Below are 21390 nucleotides of genomic sequence, written 5' to 3' on the forward strand. Positions count from 1 at the left end.
ATTATCTGTCAGGTAGTCTGTGTCTGCATGGACATTAAGGAAATGAAAATAACTGCATACACCGTAGGTGCTTCTTATGGTTATGATGACCATACATTCCCTAGGATATGACTTTGTCCACTTGTATGCATTGCTAGGGCATTTGGCTTGATAGGAAAGGTGGTAGCTTCCAGTGACCATAGCTTTGGGAGTCAAACAGTTGAGCAATATGTTTTCACTTGCTGTGGAGCCTGCTGGCTATTATGAGACTTACAGCTCCAAATGCTGGTAGAGCTTTCACATCTTAGGCTTTTTTCTGAACCCCTCCAATTCTCAGTCTGTCAGCCTAAGTTAAAACTAGTCTGTGTTGTGTGTTTGTGGATATTTTAATGTGCATTAAATACACAGTCTTGACAACCTCTAGGGACTAGGGATGCTTGGAGAGATACCAAAAGAAGAATAGGTGGAACAAACAGCTTCTGTTTCTCTGTCAGAGTGGAAAGCTTACTCCTCTATACTGATTCCACAGCTGGACCATCTCTTGAACACCGGTGTAATTTTTTTTTTAGTATCTACCACTGAAACAGGATGTATTGGTGAGGGAAGCAACTGTTACCATTCATTTCAGGGTCTCTTAGAGTCACATTGCCTGCTTTGGTGCCATTCATGGTGTGCATGAAGTTGTGGGGGACTACGGTGGGTCCGTGGGTTCTTATCCATATCAGATAATATGGACTTGGGCGGTGTTTACGAACCTTTAGTAACAGGGGAGGTCGGAGTAGTACTTAATCTCGCCTTTTCCTCCGAATCTGGCCCAGGAGAGCCAGGAAGACCATCCCTCCCCGCTGTCTCTGCATGTTCCCGTTGCTCTTTTAATCCTCTCAAAGTCTCTAGCAAAAAGTGACATGTTGTTAACAGTTCAGTTGTTTCTTTGCATCTTTCACTAGTGCTTTGCCCCATAGTAACACAGTCCTTCCTTCGTAAAGTCAGTTCCAGAGGGCTAATACCCTGCTTCTTCAGAAGCAACTTTCATGTAGATAATATAATACCCTCTTCTTTAGATAAGTTCCACCCCCTCCTGATCCCGGTAGCTCACCTACTCCTTAGCGAGGTGTCTTTTCAACGATCCGGATCTTCGGCAGCTCTCCTCGGCTGCTCTATCAGCTGTACCGGGCTCCGTCTCCACAGCTCTTCTTTGGCTGTCACAGCTTCACGTTGTCTCCTCTTCATGCGAGATCCTCTTCATACAGGATCACGTCAGGGTCACCATATGTCGTGGTTGAGACGGACAAACGATATAGACCAAGTTCTTCCAGGATGAAAGTAGTAGATGCCATTTATTGCCACAAGTGCATTTTTATACAGTTTTACCAATTCATGTGTCTCTTCACTATTGGTTACAAGTTACAGCAGTAACATCTCATTGGCTAATTTTGCTATCATCAGTGTTACTCTTCTACTCCCTCCTCTCTCATGGGTACATCCTTAACATCTCCGGATACTCCTTTACTTTCTTTCTTTCTTTCTCATGGGTAGGCCTTCATATCTTCAAGGCTAATTTCTGTTCCTATGCCCTCCGTCAGGGAATCCACGGACCCACCGTAGTCCCCCATATGAAGTCCAAAGCAGTAAGAAACCGAAGAGAGACTTAAAAATGAGTGTATGATGCAATGTGGGTTTTTTTGTTTTGTTTTGTTTTGTTTTATTTTAAGTTGATGTCAGAAAAGTTTCTGGAGCCATGAGCCCTGAAATTTTGAACTTCTGAAGCTGAATTAATGGGCCTGCTTTTCCTATTGACCAACTAGGGCATGGCATAACTGCACAAATTTTGTTCTAGCTAGTTTTTGACATAGACCATGCCCAAATTTCTCTTCTGTCCTCCTTTACATTATCACTGTGATATTTCTGAGCTAGTCTGACTTGGCATGTCAGAGCCCTCTCCTTAATTTTCTTGTTCAGGAAATGTTTGATGATTCTGTTGCTCTTGCAAAAAGAGCATTCTGATTTTCTTGCTACCCAGTGCAATGTGGTGATACACAGGGAAGTTTTGAACTCTCTCATTTAACCGGATTCTCAAATGGTGGCTTGTGAACATTCTTTGTAGCTCAGATAATGAAACTATTCAAAAGGTAAATTAACAGCTTTGGGATTAAGGCAAGGGAGTGATCTATATCTTTAGAAGACATTTGGCTTCTGTATGGTTGACTGGAAGTGTCAATAAGGTCTGAAAGTTGCCTTCTGAATTAGCGTTTTAGCAGCTTCACTTAATGACTTCAGCCTCTACTGTAGGCATTTATAAGCAGACTATAATTTATTGTAGTTTTCAAGAGCTAGGAGTTGCCTGCTTAGGTTAAATGAAAAAAAAAAAAACAAAACAATTTCTGCTACTGCCCAGCAGCAAATCTAATAGTCTGAGACTGGTAAAGGATGAGATGGCAGAGAGTCACAGAGAACTGAAGGAATGTGCCCAAGGTCATTCTGAAGATGAGAAGTAGAAATGGGCTAAATGCCTAGGAATCTTGACCTGCAACCTAGTGCCTTTATCCTTTTACTCATGGTGCCTTCTGTTCCTGCCAGAATATATGTAGTGCTAAGATTTGGGAGACGTTGCATTAAACTGTCTGCCTCCAGGGATTGCTTTTTAGAAGTGCAGCTGATCCTTGAGAAGAAGAAATGTCAGTGTTAAAAATGACACCGACTACTAATTCTGATCCAGTGAAACAGTACCTAAGAAAATTTAATCCACAGGACTCAGTGATGACTAGGTAATTCATCACTGCTTTATTTTGTATAGTCTTTCACATGGACTGACTCCCTATATGCATGCTTCAGGAAGTTAAATAACAGTTACACAGGTTATGACAGCAGAGGGAGAAAGAAACTGGGGACACACAGATATAGCATCTGAGGAGAACTGGGAAGTGAGAGAGTTAATGAGCCAGAGAGATACAGGAGCTGGCTGTTTTATCAGAAAGATTTGTAGAAAGGGTTTTCACCTCAACATTAATAGAAATCAAGGAAATTGATGAGTTACCATTTAAAGTAAACTTGAAGTAAACACCCTTCTCACTGAGGATTTTTAACCTTCTGTTTGTTTTGTTTTGTTAGTATCTCCTTATCTTCCTAGAGAGGAGGATTTCTAACTGACAGATGGGATGTGTTTGTCACCACAGGTTCTTCTGAGTCTGCTTCTCTGCGTGGCACCTTGGAGTTTTTAGCTGGCACCATTACCTCCAACGAGTGGAGTTCTCCCACCTCCCCTGAGGGGAGCAACGACTCGGGAGGCAGCGAGGCCTTGGACAAACCCATTGACAATGACGCTGAGGGTGTGTGGAGTCCGGACATTGAGCAAAGCTTCCAGGAAGCGCTAGCCATCTACCCACCATGTGGACGGCGGAAGATTATATTGTCAGACGAAGGCAAGATGTATGGTAAGGAGAAAGAAAAGGCACATCACAACACTCCAGGCATCCTGCCCTGTGCAGGCCAATTGCCTTGTACCAAATGATGTTCTGAATGAACTCTGTTCTCTCAGGCATTCCCAAGTTGATGCAGTTGGTCACTTCAAGTTGTATTTAGGAAAATCAGTGAAGATTTTAACAGTCACAGATCAGAAGGAATTATAGATGTCTTTTTCAGGGGAGTATCAATAAGGTAGATCCCAGAATTGAGCATGCTACAGATCTAATCTTTGGATAGATAGCATATAATGGCTGCATGGTGTGACTATCTTATGGTATCTGTCACTGCTATCTCCAACATTCTTATCCTAACAGGTAAAGGTTTGTGTCTCTGGTGCTAAAGGGCAGATCAGCCACTTGAAGCCCTGAATGGCTCTGCTGGTGGTGTGCAAACACCTACAGTTTGTCAATAAGCTACACTTCTCAGATCTTAAGAAGGGCACAAAACAGACCTCTCTGGCTGCTCCCTTTCATTGTAGTTGACCTTCTTATAACCCTGTCATGAATGTCTTTCATCTGTGGGTTCTTCTCAGCTAGCTAGCTAGATACCTAGCCTAGCAAGCAATGGCTTGCAGCTGCAGCAGAAGTCAGCTTTTAGGTGGTAGACATGATTTTGAATTGTATTTTTGATCTATTCCACGTTTAAACATTCTGTCTTGATTTTGTTCACAAAAAAGCTGATCTGGGCTGGTTTTTCTGGCTTAGTGTTGGAAGAAGTCACCTGGTACTTCTGTGACTAAAAAGCGAAGCAAAGGATGGGAATGCACAATATTTGGTTAGAAGTCCCAAGGTGTTAAAACTGTTTCTTAAAGCACTAGCAAGGATCTTATGGAAGGCAGCCCTCTTCCTACCCAGTCAGTGCTTTCTTTTTTTACTTTACATTGGAAGGTGTGTCTTTGCAGGCCCCCTGATGAGAGTACTGTGGCCTGAAGCTTCATATGGAGCACTTCAGAAGTCGTTCTGCAGGTTTCTGCCCACCCATTGGGCCATTGTTCCCTGAGCCAGGGCACAGATTGCTCTTACTATGAGCACATGGGTGGGGTCTTGTTTACACAGCCTTATCTACAATGGATGGTTTTACTGGGCACATACGTCATTGTATCTGTACAGAACAATATATGTTGAGTAAGGCTGATCACCCTGTGGCTCAGCTAGTGTCAATATCGTGATGTAGACACCAATTCCTGTTTTCTGCTGGCACAAACATTTTCGTTCTTGTGCTATGAAACCAACCAGGGAGCTGATCCATCTCAAAACTAACACCGTAGGAAAGGGGAAAAAAGTGAACCTTAATGTGGATATGCCCTGATTTGTTTCACTGTACAGCTGCCTGTGCTGTTACTCAGGAAAGGGATGATGAGAATGTGAAAGAGCAGCCACAGTTGAGGTGAGGGTAGGATTGCTTTTTTCAGAAGCAATGCTTGCTTAAAATGTTATTCAAACTAAAATATTACTTGAAAATCCACTCCATGGTTACTAAGCAGAGATTAGTGACATGCGTCTTGTTAGTCTAAGTCTTCACTAGTTTTCATGACAGATGACTTTTAAAATTACTGGTGAAAAAATACAGTTGTGTTTTAAGACCATCTTGATTTACTTGAAGTACTTCAGTTTTGGAGTGAAAGTGTCAGTGCAGAGAGTGAAATGGACCAGCAAAGGAGAGTGAGAGCAAAAATGAAGTAGAATGGAATACAGAAACCAACAAGACTTAGCTGGGGCCTGACCTAGCATGGGCTGGTGTTTAGTGGAAAGTCTCTAGTTAACTGCACTGGTGAGCTGCAGAAGGTAAATAACCCACTTGCAGAGTGAAAAGTTTAGGCTAGGTTCTTAGAGAAGTAATGAACAGCTTTGCAATCACTCCCCCACTACTCCAAATGGGACAGTGTCCCTACTTGCCTTCAGTGCACCTGTTCCGAGTGTGGATGGTTGGTTCCATGTGCTCCTGACAGAACTCAAGGCACTGATTTATGCCCTCCTTTGCTTACTTGTCTCCAGGATCCATGCCAAGGAAGCGGAGCCCAGCCTGGGATCTACAGAAAGATTTGGCCAGGCAGGGAGGATAAATATAGTCCCTGATTTCATCTTTGCTGCTTACGAGCCAGCTCATGGAACAGGACGAGCTGTATGTGGAGCTGGCCCTGCCTCCAAGGAGTGATTGTTTAGCTGTGCCATGACCAACTTGCACAGAGCTCATTGACCCAAGGGGCGAGGTGTTACAAAGAACTGTATATGCTCCCTTCTCTTGACAAAAGTGGAACAATTTCACTGGTTCCCTCTGAGGAGTGGCTCATGTGGTACTACTCTTTAGGGCATGATGTTGCAGGTCCCTGGATCTCTTTATGTGCAATTTATATACTTCTCACCTGTTGTGATACAACCTGGTATCAGTTTAAAGTTAGTAGCTTTTGATGGCAAAGATGTTGAACAAGCTGAAGTGCATCAAACCAGTATGAAGAACTTGCACTGTTGTGTTAGAATACAGTTTAAAATGCACAGAAAGGTGTGTTTCAGCCTATACACAGGCCTCATGCTCGTGTTCCCTAGCCTCTTCAGAGTTAGCTTGCTGCTTATAGCTCTTTAGATGACGCTGCTGATTGCTGAATGATTGTGATTCCTACTTCACCCAAAAGTCAGCCAAACTTTTCTTTATACATTGATGATCTGTGTGTCGATGCCTTTGCTGCCTCCTTTTCTTTTATTATCTTTTTCCATCCCAGATGTGTTCTGTTACTGGAGGCAGCATCCTGACTGAATAAGCTCATAGAACAGCACTACTCCAAGTACAGGCCCTCACTGTCCCTTTCAGCAGTCTCTGCTTACTACCACCTTAAGGCATGAAAAGTTGTCTTGTCTTATATGCGATGCTATCTTTTTTCTTAATCATCGTGTTGACACTAGAAGCAGTGAGTCTGAGCACCATTAGCTTACTGATCTGGTGCCTTCTGGTACCACTAAGGTCCTATAGGTTAATTTTATAAGTGTTGCCTGCTAGAAAACTATGGGGGTACGGTATTACAAATCTGTCTCTTACATTTTTTTCAACTATGTTTTTCCATGGGAGAAATGATATCTGTAGCATTTGTACCAACTAAGCAATCACAGAATCAGATGTTAAGACTCAGTATCTCCTGGCGTCTTCAATACTGGTCTAGAGAAAGGAGAGGGAAAAAGCTTAGTTTTTTGTATTATTTTCATTGAGATGCTGAAAGAGAGGGTCTCCCAACACTACTGAGGACAGAGAAATAAAAAATAGTAACTAGCAAAGTTATATTTATTTTGACAAAACACTGCTGGGGCCTTGATTTGCAAGTGAGGAAGTAAGAGCTTGGAAGAACTGAGCTACTGGCTTAGCTGTCAAGTGTTCCCTTTCACTGTGCAAACATCTGGCTTGGAGCACCTTTTTGTAAGAGGAGCTAGAACTGCTAGTTAGATTGCTGTTCTGTAGGAGGCAGTAGTTTAGCAGCTTGTTTACAAACACCTCATGCATTTCTATGCTGAGCAGGGTGGGGCTGATAGCTGGGGGCAGTCTTCTATCTCCCGGGCAGGTGCTGTCTGTGAGTCTGAAGCCTGGATACAGATTATAGGAAATACTTAAAGACCTCCAAAGGTCAGAGGCACAGAGTGACAGAATAAAGATAGGTAACCATGTTACTAGTTAAAATCTTGAGCTAGCAGTGAACTGGAAATATTTGAGCTTGCAACATGAATTAAACTGGCATAAGAGGCCAGTCTGATACCAGAAACTACAATGTCACAGGTGGTTCCTCCCACCTATGTTCTGAAGTGACTAGGTCACTATTAAGGATATTCCTTAATCTTGAAGGGATATGTTATCAGTTTATGTTTTTCCCTACCTCAAAAAGTCACTAAAAGTAAAACTGAAAAGCAAACAAACCCAAAGAAGCACAAAACCTACACTGCCTACACTACTGTCCAAGTTTATAAACACTACTTCTCCTTGTGTGAAGGAAAGAGCATGTTAGCTGTTATAAAGAGGAAAACTTTCAAGGTGTCAGTCCTCAAATCCTTTCTTCTGTCTAGTTTAGCATGTTACCTGATGATGATTCAGTCAAAGCAATTGGAACATGCTGAGAATGTGCTCAGTTGACACAGAACTGGTTGGCCCAGGTAATTGCAAAATTTGGATTTCAGTTGTAATATCCTTCAGAGAGATACTTTTGCAGCTCCTATCCCTTCCATTGTTGTGACCTAGGGAACTGCAAAACAGTCCTTTATCCCACAGTTTTGATAACAAAATTGAATCTCCCATTTTAAACACTAGAAGACAGGCAAAACTTAGAGATTTGTGGACAGTCAGTCAGGATGCAGACTTTTCCCTCCTATCCTCTTTTCCTGGTGGTAGGTGGGATATTTTTGGAGTGACTCAATGACAAGGTTTTATTTCACTGAGTCAGCTTTCATATTTGCTTTTGTGTGGTTCTAGTTCTTTGTTGTTGACTAGATGAAGACATTTCTGGAGACCTTTGCAACAGGTTAAACTTCTCCTGGAGTTTAAGTCTTTCCTTCCATGTCCTTTGTAAGCTGAGTGCAGGGTTCTTCATGTTAAACTGTATGTCAGTTTCACTGGTAGTTTCTCTGTTGAAACGTAAAATATATTTTTACATGAGTTCCAAGCATTTCCTGTATATTGAGGAATTTGACACTTTTGAAATGCAAACCAATGAGGAAACTGTTTGCTGTTGCAGATAATAAAGTTAATAGTACTGGCTGTGGCGTGGGTTTTTTTGTTGTTTTTGTTTGTTTGTTTGTTACATTTTTAAAATAACTGTGTTGTTGTTTTATTTATTTTTTTTTCACAATCAGATATGAGTCTTTCTGGTTGCTAATCTCTTCTTAAATATAAAAAGCCCCATTCATTTATATTTAAAATTTCAGACTGAATTCAAAACATAAGAACAAAATCAGGCATGGAAAAAGAAAATTAATAAAGTCCACTGACTTGGTTTCTTTTTTCTTTAAAATAAGTGCATGTAAAGCTGTCTTCTGGACAGGTTTTTGTTAACACATTACCAGAAAGATCTCAAAAACATGGAATGAGTTCTGAGAAGAGCAACAAGCATACCAAACTTAACACTAAGCTCTGGGAGTTGAAGGGACTGATTTAGGAGGAAAGATTAAAGTATCTAAATATATATAGCTTGGCTAAGTGATGACTGAAAGGTGGAGGGTGGTGGGATATGTAATAACAGTCTAAAAATATTTGAAGGGTGTTAACATTTAGGAAAGAGGGATTTTATGTGGAACATGTGAGCATGACTAGGATTGATGGGAGAGAAAGAAGGAATATAGGATGGACATTAGCAGAAGCTTCATGACAGCGTGGTGCTCAGTGTTGAGGGTTCTCTCTTCTGTAAGAAGCTAAAGTAGAAATGCTGTTGTTGGGGACTTTTAAAATTGTAGCAGACAAAACTGTAAGGAATGTATTTGTAAAACTAGTCCCAAGGAATGTCATGTGCGTGTGTGTGTTTTGTATGAATGAGAGGTAGAGTCTAGATTAGATGTACTATGATTTTATATAGGAAGCAGAACAGTGGGCATTAGCTGGTGACCAAATATGGATTTCCACTGTAAATATCTGTATTTTTTTTCCAAATTGTTAGTATTATGATTTATACTATCTGTGATTTTGTGCCATGAATAAGTTTATTAGTCTGATGGACACAGAGGCTCTTTCTCAGGTCTGAAACAGGAAGAGCGAAATTCAAGATAAATATTAGGAGTGCTTTCTCAAAACCTGTCTTCCGTTGATTAGTCAGACATTGGGTGGAGAAGGGTAATGACATTTCTCAAGGAAGGGGTGCCTGTGCATAGAGGGAACTTGTAAGTATCAATATGTAGATTGTGTGGAGATCTGGCATAGGAAAAAAGGAGCTTTCTTATTTTTACAGTGCAAGAAAGCAAAACCTATCACAAGAACTCTCTTAAAGTCTCTTTCAAAGGCATGCCTTATTGCTGGAGGGCATCTATGAAACATAATTTAACAAAACTTTAATAAAGTGTCACTATACATCTGTTAAGCAAAAACAGTATAAGACCACAATACCTTTTGAAGGTATTAGTGCCTTAAAGAGTGCCCTGAAGTGAAGGAAAGCTTATTGATCAGAAAAAGACAATATTACAGCTAAAAGAAAATGCAGCATTCTCATTCATGCAGAATCCAGAAAATGAGCAGAGGAGAACTAGGAATGTCTCTTGGTTTAAACAGTTGTTCATTAGCTAAGCCACAACAAGCCCTGTATTGTCTGAGGATGGTGAAGATCTGGGCAGCAAAACTGGGAAAGCTGTCTGCACTTTGTGCCCAGACAGATGGTCTTGTAAGTCTGTTCGTTATTGGCAGAGCTGACTTAAACCTCTGGGGCCTGGGTACACCTGCTGCTGAAGGGTGCATAGCCAGCAGCTGTCCCTCATTGTTGTCACCTTGAACTTGTGACCCATCTTCTGGATGCTCCTTTACATTCTCTGAGCCTTACTGCATGCACATATGGGGGTATGGTCTTGCTCTTTCTCTGTCTTCTTGAACAGAAAATTACACTCTTTTCACTGAAACTTTTTCATGTAAAATGTCTTTAGAATCACTCCTCTTTCCTCTCGAGTGTGATTTGTACAGTAATTGCAAATCTCTTTTCAGGAGCTTAAATTAGAGTCTGTGGCCTGGAGTGCCAGGAGTGTAACTAGTGCTTGATGAGAGAACTCAACAGGAATGACCCAAATTGTTGACTGAAAGTCTGCAGGCTTAGGGCCATCTCAAAGTGTGACAGTATTACAGGGAAACACACGTGCATGTGTAGTATTTAGTACAACGTTGCCTTCAACCTTGTCTGGGGATTATGAACATTACTGCATATGAACACTCCATCATCATCTTTAGTTGCAGAATCATAGAAAATGATGCTGGGAGGGACCTTCAAAGTTCATTTCATCTCTTCCTGTGCCTGGAGGCAAAGGCAACTCTACTTAAGCTGTTTGTGTCTAGTTTGATCCTTTCTGGCTAAGACTGGTAGAAAGTGGTCTGACAATTCTAGATATAGCAGCTTTCATCTGGAAGGTAATCAAAACATTTAGGTATTTGCAAATTTCCTTCTGGATCCATATGCATTTTCAGGTATCCCTGCAACTCAAATAGTTTTGTCATCCTCTTGTTACTGATGTCGTCTCACTGCCTGAATAATGGTTGCCCAGCTATCTATCAGACTTATGCTGCAAACTCAGTCAGGGAACAGGTGTTTAATGAATGTAGAACAGAATTGCTCCGATGTTAGGAGCAGAAAGAGAGCAGGGGGGGAAATATCACAAGCCACTGTAAGGAATTTTATGAGCTTGTCAGAATTCAGCTATTACCCAGACCAGTTCCTGGGTCACTACCCAAGTTGTGAAGCTTGCCTTTCTGCTAGGCTTTTCTGTCCACATTCTCTTTTCACCTGTTACAGAATATGACATCTTTAACAACTATTTTTCCTAGTGTTGGGATGGTATAAAACTGCTCTATGTTGAAACCCAGTATATTCCCTTCAGAAACAGTGAAATGATCTAGCAGTTCACCGCAGAAGAAAAGAGGGAGTTGCCACTCCTGTTTCCTTGCTTCCCTGCTCTGTTCTGGGTTTTTTACTCCCACCCTTTACTCTGACTTTGGTTGCCAGCAGACTCCTTGGTGATGCATTTTAGCTTGATAAACTGAGAGCAGACTACTCCGGCGAAATGAGTGTGACAGATTTCTGCCAGATTAGAGAGCTGGATTGACCTATGGAATGATCTGGTGAGAGGGATTTAGGGGGGAAAAGGCAAGCACTTTTTCAGCAGTAGCCAGCCATTTGTTTAAGCTGAAGCTATAACCTGATGGTTTAGAGTAATCATGCACAGTGACTGCACTTTAAATTATGATGGCAAAAAGTGAAGATGAGTGAAGTGGCAGCCATTCCACTTACAAAATCAGTATAATGCAAGAGTAGTCTCAGGCTTCTTTTGCTTTCCTTGAAGCTGGTGCGTAATTTTTAGTCAATCAGCTGGGACTGAGTCTTGGTGTAGTCTCATGTGTCAAGTGAAGCAGTCACAACTCACAGGACTAAGCCTGACCAGGCCAGATGCCTTGAGAACTGCATAGTTCTGTGCTGGTCGCAGAACAAGTGGCTGAGCAGATCTCACAGACCCCTTTTAGCTCCGATTTCTTTGGTAGTTGAAACTTTGAGTACTTGATTGGCCTGTCATCTGGGCATGTGCACAAGATTAGCACTTGGGCCAGAAATCTGCAAGAAACTGTACTGTTGGTGCTAACAGAGGCAGCTGACTGCAAAATGAGGAGGAGAGGTGCTGAAGCTTTTGCTGTCCTTTGAAGCAATATCGCTGAAGCACTATTGAAAGTTGCTTTCAGATACCTTGCAGCTATTGGAAGTTATTGAAACAAGCAAACAAGATGTTTATTGACCTAAGGAAGAATTTAGTAGATGTCTGGGTCTTTGATGTAGAACTTGGACTCATGGGAGCTGGAGGATGCTGTTTCAGTGCCACACTCAATTATCTCGTTTTTCTGAACCTGGGCCTTTGTGAGTAAAGTATGTTTGTGCCTGTATAATGTTGTCATTCTCAGGTGTCCTAAGAAACTGACAGCTGTTAGTTTGACATGCCTTTCCATGTAGGATTGTTACTGGCTGCTTCAGGTGTTACCTGGTAAACTCTCATATTACTATGTGCAACTGCTTTGCTGGAACTGTAGGATTTCACAGCCAAAATGAATCTAAACAATGTCTATAACATTCTCATCAGTCTTACTCTGGGAAGCACCAGAACAAGTCCTTCCTCTGTTCCTGTGGCAGCCTTTAATGTGGATATGGAGGAGTACTTACTGGATGGATTATGGCCTGAGGTGATACTGTGAGAAAACATAGTTGTTGAGGACATTCAGTTTATGCACTGAAAAACTATATTAAAGGCTGAAGGGTGGTGAAGAGCTGCTTACCCTGGAGTTTCCCATTAGGGTGATGTCAGGGATTGCTACATGCGTACATTGTTGTACCCTAGTAAAAGCTCATCTTCACAAGGAATAACTCCACATGCCTTTGAGGCAGCAATTAGGAGGCTCATTAACTCTGTCTAGCATTTAGACAAATAATGCAAGCACAGGAAAAGCCTTGCCTGTTTCCTCACAGGTCTGTATGTATGGAAGGGTTAGGTGGAGTACAGTTCCAGGCTACAGTTTATCTGGTGTCAAAACTGGTTTAAGAAGTTTTGCCCTGATTCTCTCAGTTCTCTCTGCTGTGCCAATGCCATGGTTAATGTGGCCACATAATGTGTCCAAAAAAATGAACTAGTTCACCAATACAACTGAAAATAGCCTGGTTGGAAAAAACGAAACAAAAGCAGCAAAATCCACATGGAGGGTGGGGGGAGCTGAATTTTTTTAAATTTTTGGTAATTAAAGAGATCTGTGTCAGTCCTTCCCCCTCATCCCTGTTCTTCCTCCTTCCAGCAATTTAATTGGTACAGCTGCACACAGGAGTTGATTGAATATTGCAGGAGGAGGAATGACCAGCTGAGTAGAAGGACACCTCTTTAGGTTGTTTTGTTGATGAAGAATTTGTTGCTGTAACTACATCCGTTGTGACTGACTTTTCATTTATCTCCACTCCTTGTCTAGAACCAAGAAGAAGCTTCCCAAAACCTGCAGGGTCTGTAATTATTATCCCTCAGTCATGCACATTGTGCAAAGCACTGGCCATGAGGAAACAGCAAGTTTCTAAATGGAGATAGCACTCCTTGTGTTTCTAGGTGTGAATTTAGTTTGTACAGTGGCAAAGGAGAGGAGTAAACACTAGCCTTCCCAGCAAAAGGTCTTATATGCAAGACAGGATTTCAGTGATTAGACCAGTTAGTAAATGAGACAACTGAGTTTAAGACCTCAGGCAGATTGATCACCCAACTGCCTTTTCCCCATGTGGGATGATTGACTGGCATATTCTGCTCAGCCACTAAAGCTTCAGCTTTGTCATTTCAGCAGAGGAAGGAGCTCAGCACTTGCACAGTGAAATGATGAAAACAGGCATGTCAGGGAAGACCTGATGATATGGTGGTGCTAATAATTTCAATATCATGTTTTCAGGGATCTGATTGTTTTGATATTTTTCAGAAATAGTGGCTCAGCTCACTTTGAGTCTTCATCTCCAAATCCCTTTATTGTAGGGACTGCATGAGCTCAGAGAGTCTTCTTGTGGAAGGTTAATATTGAGCAAAATTCGATCATGGGATAAATTATCAGAGTCAGGAAACTTTCTTCTCACAGCTGAATACAGAATTCTCTGGTATGTATTGAACTGAACTACTGAACACTGAAGTCCTGCATTGATGTCTTCATAGGATAGGCCAGTGCAGTAAAATGCAGTATGGTTTTCTAGGGTCTCTTTCATGGGAAGTGATCCCAATATGATAGTCACAGTGGTATATGAAGTTCCTTTATTGGCTCCTGAATACAGTTCTCTGGAGTCAGTAGAGAAGTTAGGGTTGAAAATACAGATTGTTAAAAATATCCTTGAAAGGACCTTGATTAGAGTGAGCTTCATTGTTATTAGTGTATTATTTAAAGAGTTGTCTCCAGGTCCTAGCTAAAAATAAACATCCTGCTCTTGAGATTGTCCACTGCTGTTGGGGCTGCTTCCCACAAGGATTTGCCACAGTTGTAGTCCAGATAAGTGGGAAAAACAAGACACCATGGTGCATTCGTTGCTCAGTATGTTTAGTTTATAGGTAACAACAAAGACTGAAGACCAGCAACAAGCAAACAACAGAATTTGGAGATTATTGGTGGGGGAGTGAAGGTGGAAGTTCCCAAGGAGAGGTGGAAAGATAGGGATGAATAGGAAGACGGTTATTGCAGAATTTTTATTGACTTTGGGGATAGCCTCAGCTCTGGTGCAGACATTAATAGTCAAAGTAGGAGCTGAAACGTAGGAAGGGAAGAACTAAGCCTTTGAAAGAGTTTGGGTGCTGAACATAATCACCGTATTATATAAATTGTATACCAAGACAAATCTCAGAAAGAGGGGGAGAAGTACCTATAAGAGAGACAGAGGCCAAAGTCTAAAACTTCATAAACACGTTTCCTGAAAAAGATATTTTAAGGTTGAAAGTGAGCATGCTAAGAGATCAAGAAAGATATGACATTAATGATTGCCAAAAGTCGAGGAAGATAGGAAGGGATGAAGGGAACCCAGGCCAGAGAAGGAAAGGTCATATACTGCACTTTCTCTTGCCTTGAAAAAGCTGGGCTGTGAGGCTCACCAAGGCTTTAAGAAAACATGGTTTATGATGAATGAAAGATCTAATAAAGATAGCATTAAAACTATCCCACTTCAGTGTAATTCTGATAAGACTTGTTGGAAGTTAGTTTTGCTTCATATGCATTGAGAAACATTGACATTTGGTGAGCAGCTGAGATATCCCTAAATTTCCTCTTGTATCTGGATTTATTTGTCATGCTGTGTGATGCACACAGTTCACCACATTTTTTTATTGTAATCAACAGTTAACTAAATGCTTAGCAAGTTCAGCGTACAGCTGCGTCTCAGGAGCTATCACTAAGTGACATAAAGAGATTTAAACGATAGTTGAGATGGCTTCCTTGACCTTGCTCTGATTAGCTGTTCACTAGATACAGCTGGATAGTTGCTTCAGTATTTCTCTTATCTTTGCTGTACTTCACCGGTAAGTGCATGTGTTTACTTTGGGTACAGAAACAGTATCACTAGCAAGAAGCAGATACTTTCATGCAATTTTCCACTGGAGGGATTTTGCAGAAATTATTGAGTTCTTTGCTGTCACCCGTCACAGAGAGAGGCTTTTGGTTCTACTTTCTTTGGCAACAGGTGTGCAAAGAAGTATAAGGCTCAAAGAGATGCTTTATCTGCCTCTTGTACATGCAGTAATATAACATTACTAGCAGAAAGCTTTGAAGTGGGACTGGGAAATGTTCTTTATGGCTGTGGGAATTGCCTTGATTTTTTTTTTCCCCTGTCCTCAGAGGCAGACAGTTCTCTTCTTATATTGAAAGGACAACAGGCATAGTATGGAGAATCAAGAAACCTCTTTATTCACTTCCCGTAGCAACACCTTCGTGGATAACTACTGAACACAAAATTTTGCAATTTAGTGTAAGACAGTGTAGGAGCCAAATTGATGCCCTTGGAAATTTACCTGTTAGGAGTGAGATAAAGAACATAAGAGAGTATTTCTTTACTCCTTTTTTCTTGCCGTGCTTCTAAGTGGAAGGCAGCAGGGAGGATAAAGAGCTTTTGGGTGCTGTGCTGTAGTTGGTATGTTAGCTAGAGCTATATGAAACCCAATGCGCAATTTCAACAGAGGAGGCACAACTGTTGGCAGGTTCTGGTGACCATGGCAAGCCTCAGTGGGAGTTATTCTAAGAACACAACATACGATCATGTTACTGAAGGACACTTTACATGGCTCTAAAAAATGTACCATCTGATGGTTTATGACAGCTCTGCCTATTCCAGCCAAGTGAGGAGTACTCGTGTTTGCTGACCTTGAAGCCAGGGTTGTGAAACAAAGAAAGTGCTTTCCAGAGGCTGTGAACCTACACCCTTCCAGCTGCATAATACCTGCTTACAGCTAATTTCTGATAAGAAAAACAAAAGACAGGATTCACGGTAATTTGATACGTTCTTGCTGCAATGTTTACTGGGCTTGGCAATTTGGATAGTTCTATACTTAATAAACCTTGTGATGCTAATGTACAGTGAACTGTTGGGTTTTGTATGGGTTTTCTTTTTTTTTGTCACCAGTATCTTTATTAGCTTAATATACTCTGCCATCTTTTTGTTTTTCCCTGGCTCTGTGTGGTCACACTTCTGGAAGAGGAAGGCTGTATGAGAGGTGGGAGGCATGAGGCAAGTGGGAAGTGAATTCTAAAGCTGGAAGTCTTGAGGGTCCATATTTGAATGCTCTCTCTAGAGAATTGTCTATACCAGCTTCTAATATATGCAATTTGTACAACAGGTTCCCTTCCTTCTAGTCATCTTTAGTGAAGTACATGGCCTGAGAGAGCTTTGCAATTTTTGCTGATGTTGTCAAAGACAACAATTAAACACACTTCAGGAAACACCTCCCACTTTCCCAGGGTCGACTACAGTTTGTCTCTTCTCCCTGCTTCCTCATCTCAGCTTCCCTTGTTTTATTCTCTATAACACTCAGTCTCTCCCGTTTCCTTTGATGAGGTGCTGGCTGACACAGGAAGTTGGAATCACTGTGTAAAGGTACTGCCTCTTCTTGCTTTTTAGTTTTTTCCCTCTGGTGCTCCTTGTTTCTTGCTGTTCCTCTTCTCCTACATGGGTTCTCAGTGGGCTGCGGTCCTTTCAGAGTTGTCCCTGCTCTGGCATGGGTCCTCCATGGGCTACAGTTGCCTCAAAGTGTACTCCTTCTGCAATGGAACACCTCTTTCCCAGAATACTTTTCGTGCCATGTCCCTAACAATGTCCCCCACCATGTGTCTCCTTTTCTCCTTCCTTTTCTCTAAATGTCTCTTTTTGCATGTCTTGTATTTCTTCTTCTGTGCATCCTCATGTCTTCCTTTCGTGGTTCCTTTTCTTTGTCTCCTGCCCCTAGTGGCTATTGCGCTTTCTAAAATATCAGCAAAGGTATCGTGTGCTCCTCTCACTGACTGAGGTTTTGATGGTTTGTTGTTTTCATCCATTTTGGAGATGGCTGGAATTGACTGTGACTGTCACTGTTCATGATATCCTCTCACACAGATTACACCTCTACTGCTGAAGTAGCATAGTGCTCTGTGAGACTGCTCAGTCTGTATAATTTTTTGACATTCATGGAAATACAGCAAAGCTCAGTTTGCTCCCTAACACTTATTATATCTGGTTGAGAATCAATTGAAAATGGTTCTGCAAAGATGGCACATATTTGAGCCAGTGTCTGGAGGGTTTCCATATGTTCAAATTGTCAGCGTAGTTCAATACGCACTCTTTAAAAGTTTGCCTGAAATTCTCCCTATCTACTTCTTCTCAAGGCTAGGTTTTCCTTTCTCTTCTAGTTAGTCATTTTCCTTGCCCCTAAAAGGGTCCTTCTGGTGTATATAAATTTTCCTTCATGTTTCTTTATAGATGATGAGGTTTGAGCACCTTGTTTGGTTCTGCACATTTCCTACTTCTGACATCTCAAACTGTCGCTCTGAAATTTCAAACATGCCAGCATCTGTGCAAGAAGAATCACTTCTTTTTTTCCTTACCTTTCAACTTGCATCCTTGTCTAACAGCTTTGAAAAGCCATAAACATTATTCTTGGCACTGGAAAAAGGTGGTGTGTGTACTGGTTTCCGTTTTGTAAAAATGGTTACATTGTTTGGAAAAGCAGACAGTTGGAAGGTAGTGTTAACAGCCTCCACTCCCAAAAAAGTCTCGTGGGCATGTCACCATGTTAATGCTGAAGCTGTGGGAACTGCTGGGCATTGTGGTTACATGCTGGGCATTGTGTTTCTGGTACAGAAATAGTTCCTAATTTGTGTATAGAGGAGCTGGAGCTGTTTTCTCAGCTACAGACCTGATTCTTCTCCTAGGGGAATAAGGAGAACTTCTGTTTCCCATTCCTATGTGCGCTTTGATTATGTTTTATGAACGTGGCCTATATGCAGTCATGGACATTTACATTCTTCTGTTTCAGAAACAGATGCAATTAGGAGCTTTGCCACCCCTTCCCTCTGAGTGAAGAACCTTTTCTTAATGTCCAACCTAAATCTCCCCTGGCACATTTTCCTTCCCTTGGATTCTGTCATTGATTGCCAGAGAGAAGAGATTGGCATCTACCCTTCCTCCTCCCCTTGTGAGGAAGCTGTAGACTGCAATGCGGTCCCCCTTCAGTCTTGTCGACGCTGAACAAACCAAGTGACTTTAGCCACTACTCACACAGCTTCCCCTCCAAACTCTCCACCAACTTTGTACCCCTCTTCTGGACACTCTACAGTAGGTTTATATCCTTTTCATACTGTGGCACCCAGAACTGCACACAGTGCTCCAGGTGAGGCCGCACCAGTGCAGAGCAGAGCAGGACAATCATCACCCTGACTCGGCTGGCAATGCTGTGCTTGATGCACCCAGGACACAGTTGGCCCTCTTGGCTGCCAGGGCACCCTGTTGGCTCGTGTTTGACTTGCCATCAACCAGAATCCGTAGATCCCTCTCTGCAGAGCTACTCTCAGGCATCTCATTCCCCAGTCTGTATGTCCTGTGGGTTGCCATGTCTCAGGTGCAAAATCTGGCACTTGCCCTTGTTAAGCTTCATGTGGTTGATGATTGCCTGGTTCTCCAATTTGTCTAGATCCCTCTGCAGGGCCTCTCTGTCCTTGAGAGTGTCAACAACTCCTCCCATTTTTGTGTCATGGGTGAACTTACTAACTATTCCCTCAAGTCCTGTGTCCAAGTCGTTTATGAAGACACTGAAGAGTGCTGGCCCTAAGATGGATCCCTGTGGAGCCCTGCTAGCGGCTGGTTGCCAGCCCAACAGTTAATAAACTCCCAATCGATCTGAAACTTGTACAGGATTTGCTACTCCAGCTAGATGTGTTCATGCAGCCATGGTTTTCTAACCCAGGACTATGGGGACCCCCAAGTCCATCTTCGGTGTTGAACACTGAGGTAAAGAATACATTAAATGTCTTGGCTTTGTCTGTGTTCCTGTATATAAGGTGACCGTGCTCATTGAGTAATGAACCAATATTGTTTCTAGTTTGCTTTTTGCCATTAACATATTTTAAAAAGTTTTTTTATTGTACTTCATGGTACTGGCCAGCTTAAATTCTAATTGAGCTTTGACACCACTGATTTTTTCCCTACAGTGGCGAGCAGCATCTCTGTAGTCTTCCCATGACACCTGACCTTGCTTCCACTAGCCCTCTCTACTTCCCTTCCTGATTTATAAATACTGGACCTGAGTTTTCTGCAGTTTCCTGCTATCATTCCAAGCAATTTCAAATTTTGTACCAGTGACCCTATAGCTTCATGTTTCATCAGCCATTTCATTCATGTTGCTGTTAATAGGATTTCCCTCATGTTATCATGACCATCTTTTTTTTGCATCTCTGCCCTGGCCTGACCTTTCACACTGAACATAAAGCTACATGTCTTAATTTCCTTTGGCCCTGAAGGGCATGATCTTGCTATGTTGTTTCTTAAAATCAAGGTGTAAAACCTGTCTTCCTGTTTGTGGGAGCTCCCAATAACAAGGCTAAGCTCCCTTCTTTGTATCTCTTCTGAAAAATGCTCCTTTTTTTGGGGGTTGCCTGCAAAAGCCTGAAAGCACTTTTAGTTCACAGTATTGTGTCACACTGATAAATTCTCTTTAACTGTTTCTGTGTATTTCCTCGTTGTTAATTTTCTTGTTCTTAGATTCACAAAATGACAGACTTATTTAGGTTTGGAGGTATCTCTTCAGATTGTCTAGTCTGGTCCTATGGCTCAAGCAGTATCAACTACAGCAGGTTGCCCAGGATTGTGTCCAGTCAGTTTTTGAGTATCCTCCAAGGATGGAGACTCTACTACCTCTCTGGGCAGCCTGTGCCAGTGTTTGACCACCCTTGGGGGTTTTGTTTGTTTGTTTGTTTTCAGATGGAATTTCCTGTGTTTTGTTTTGTGCCTGTTCTTTCTCATCCTATCACTAGGCACTATTGAAAGGAGACTTGCTCCCTCTCCTTCATTGCCTCCCATTAGGTATTTATGTGCATTGATAAAAACTCCCTGAGTCTTCTCCAGGCTGAAGAGTCGCAGCTCTCTCAGTTTCTCCTCATAGGAAAGATTCTCCAGTCCCTTAATAATTTTTGTGAACCTTTTGCTGGACCCACTCCAATATGTTCACATCTTTCTCGTGCTGGGGAGCCCAGAACTGGACACAGTATTCCAGGTGTTGCCTCAGCAGTGCTAAGTAGAGATGAAGGATCACCTTCCTTGACCTGTTGGCAGCGATCCACCTAATGCACCCTTGGATGCTGTTGGCCTTTGTCATGAGGGTGCATTGCTGGGTCATTGTCACCTCATTGTCAACCAGGACCCCATCCATACAGACAGTTTTCAGTCCAGTTCCTTGTCTGCTTATCTAACCCATACTTTGTCAGGTTGCTTATGGGAATATTATGGGAGACAGAGTCAAAAGCCTTACAATATATACAGCTCTGTACTCATCCATCAAGCTGCTTTGGTTACTTAACTGTAGAAACTATCAGGTTGGTTGATTTCCCATTTGTATTATAAATCCATGTGGACTATTTCCAGTCACTTTCTTGTCCTTCGTGTATCTGGAAATGGTTTTCAAGATTACATGCTCCATCAACTCTCAGGCACTGAGGTGAGGCTGACTAGCCTGTTATTTCCTGATCTTCCTTCTTGCCTTTCTGAATGTTTTAGGGTGAGTGGTTTTCCTTTTTCTTCTTTCTGTTGGCAATTCTGATCCATGTTTATAGCTTCTACAGACTATGGCAATGTAATTATTAAGCAAAACATATGATTCTCCTTTTCATTGGTAATTTTTAAGCTATACAGGTGCAAACTGGGAAATAGAATTTGCAGCCCAAAGTACTGCTCCTAAAACTCAGACCTCTGCCATGTCAACTAATGAGTACCTTTCAAAGACAGAAAATAGTTAGACAGAGTATCATCACACTGCTCCTATCTATAGATAGATATTCCATTGTACATCTTTGCTCAGGTATCGTAGCTTTCTAAACTGATATTTGCATTATTTCTCTGTTCCAGGCCGAAATGAACTGATTGCCCGCTATATTAAGCTGAGAACAGGGAAAACACGCACAAGGAAACAGGCAAGTGTAAAGTTTTCACTGTAAATATTAGCTTCTTTGGACCACTAGACATGATGAGGGCTTATAAGAACAAATCCCTTTCTGTTCACTTGCTATTAGTTTCTGGCTTTGCTG

The 21390-nt window shown here is 41.8% G+C and overlaps 1 protein-coding gene across 3 annotated transcripts in view; it reads left to right on the plus strand.

Moving 5' to 3' along the window:
* Window positions 1-3278: 3278 nt before the first annotated feature.
* Window positions 3279-21390, plus strand: part of TEAD4 (TEA domain transcription factor 4) — a 43211-nt gene continuing 25099 nt past the window's right edge. The window contains exons 1-2 of one of the 3 annotated variants that reach the window (XM_065853842.2): window positions 3279-3410; window positions 21212-21276. In XM_065853842.2, the coding sequence (XP_065709914.2) occupies window positions 3404-3410; window positions 21212-21276 (72 nt within the window). In that variant the 5' untranslated portion in view covers window positions 3279-3403. Of the gene's footprint in view, window positions 3411-16003; window positions 16112-21211; window positions 21277-21390 lie in introns of those variants that run through there. The other 2 variants (XM_071815044.1, XM_071815039.1) reach the window with 2 other exon arrangements.

This window comes from Patagioenas fasciata, chromosome 1 (genome assembly GCF_037038585.1).
Source record: "Patagioenas fasciata isolate bPatFas1 chromosome 1, bPatFas1.hap1, whole genome shotgun sequence".
Lineage (NCBI taxonomy): Eukaryota > Metazoa > Chordata > Aves > Columbiformes > Columbidae > Patagioenas > Patagioenas fasciata.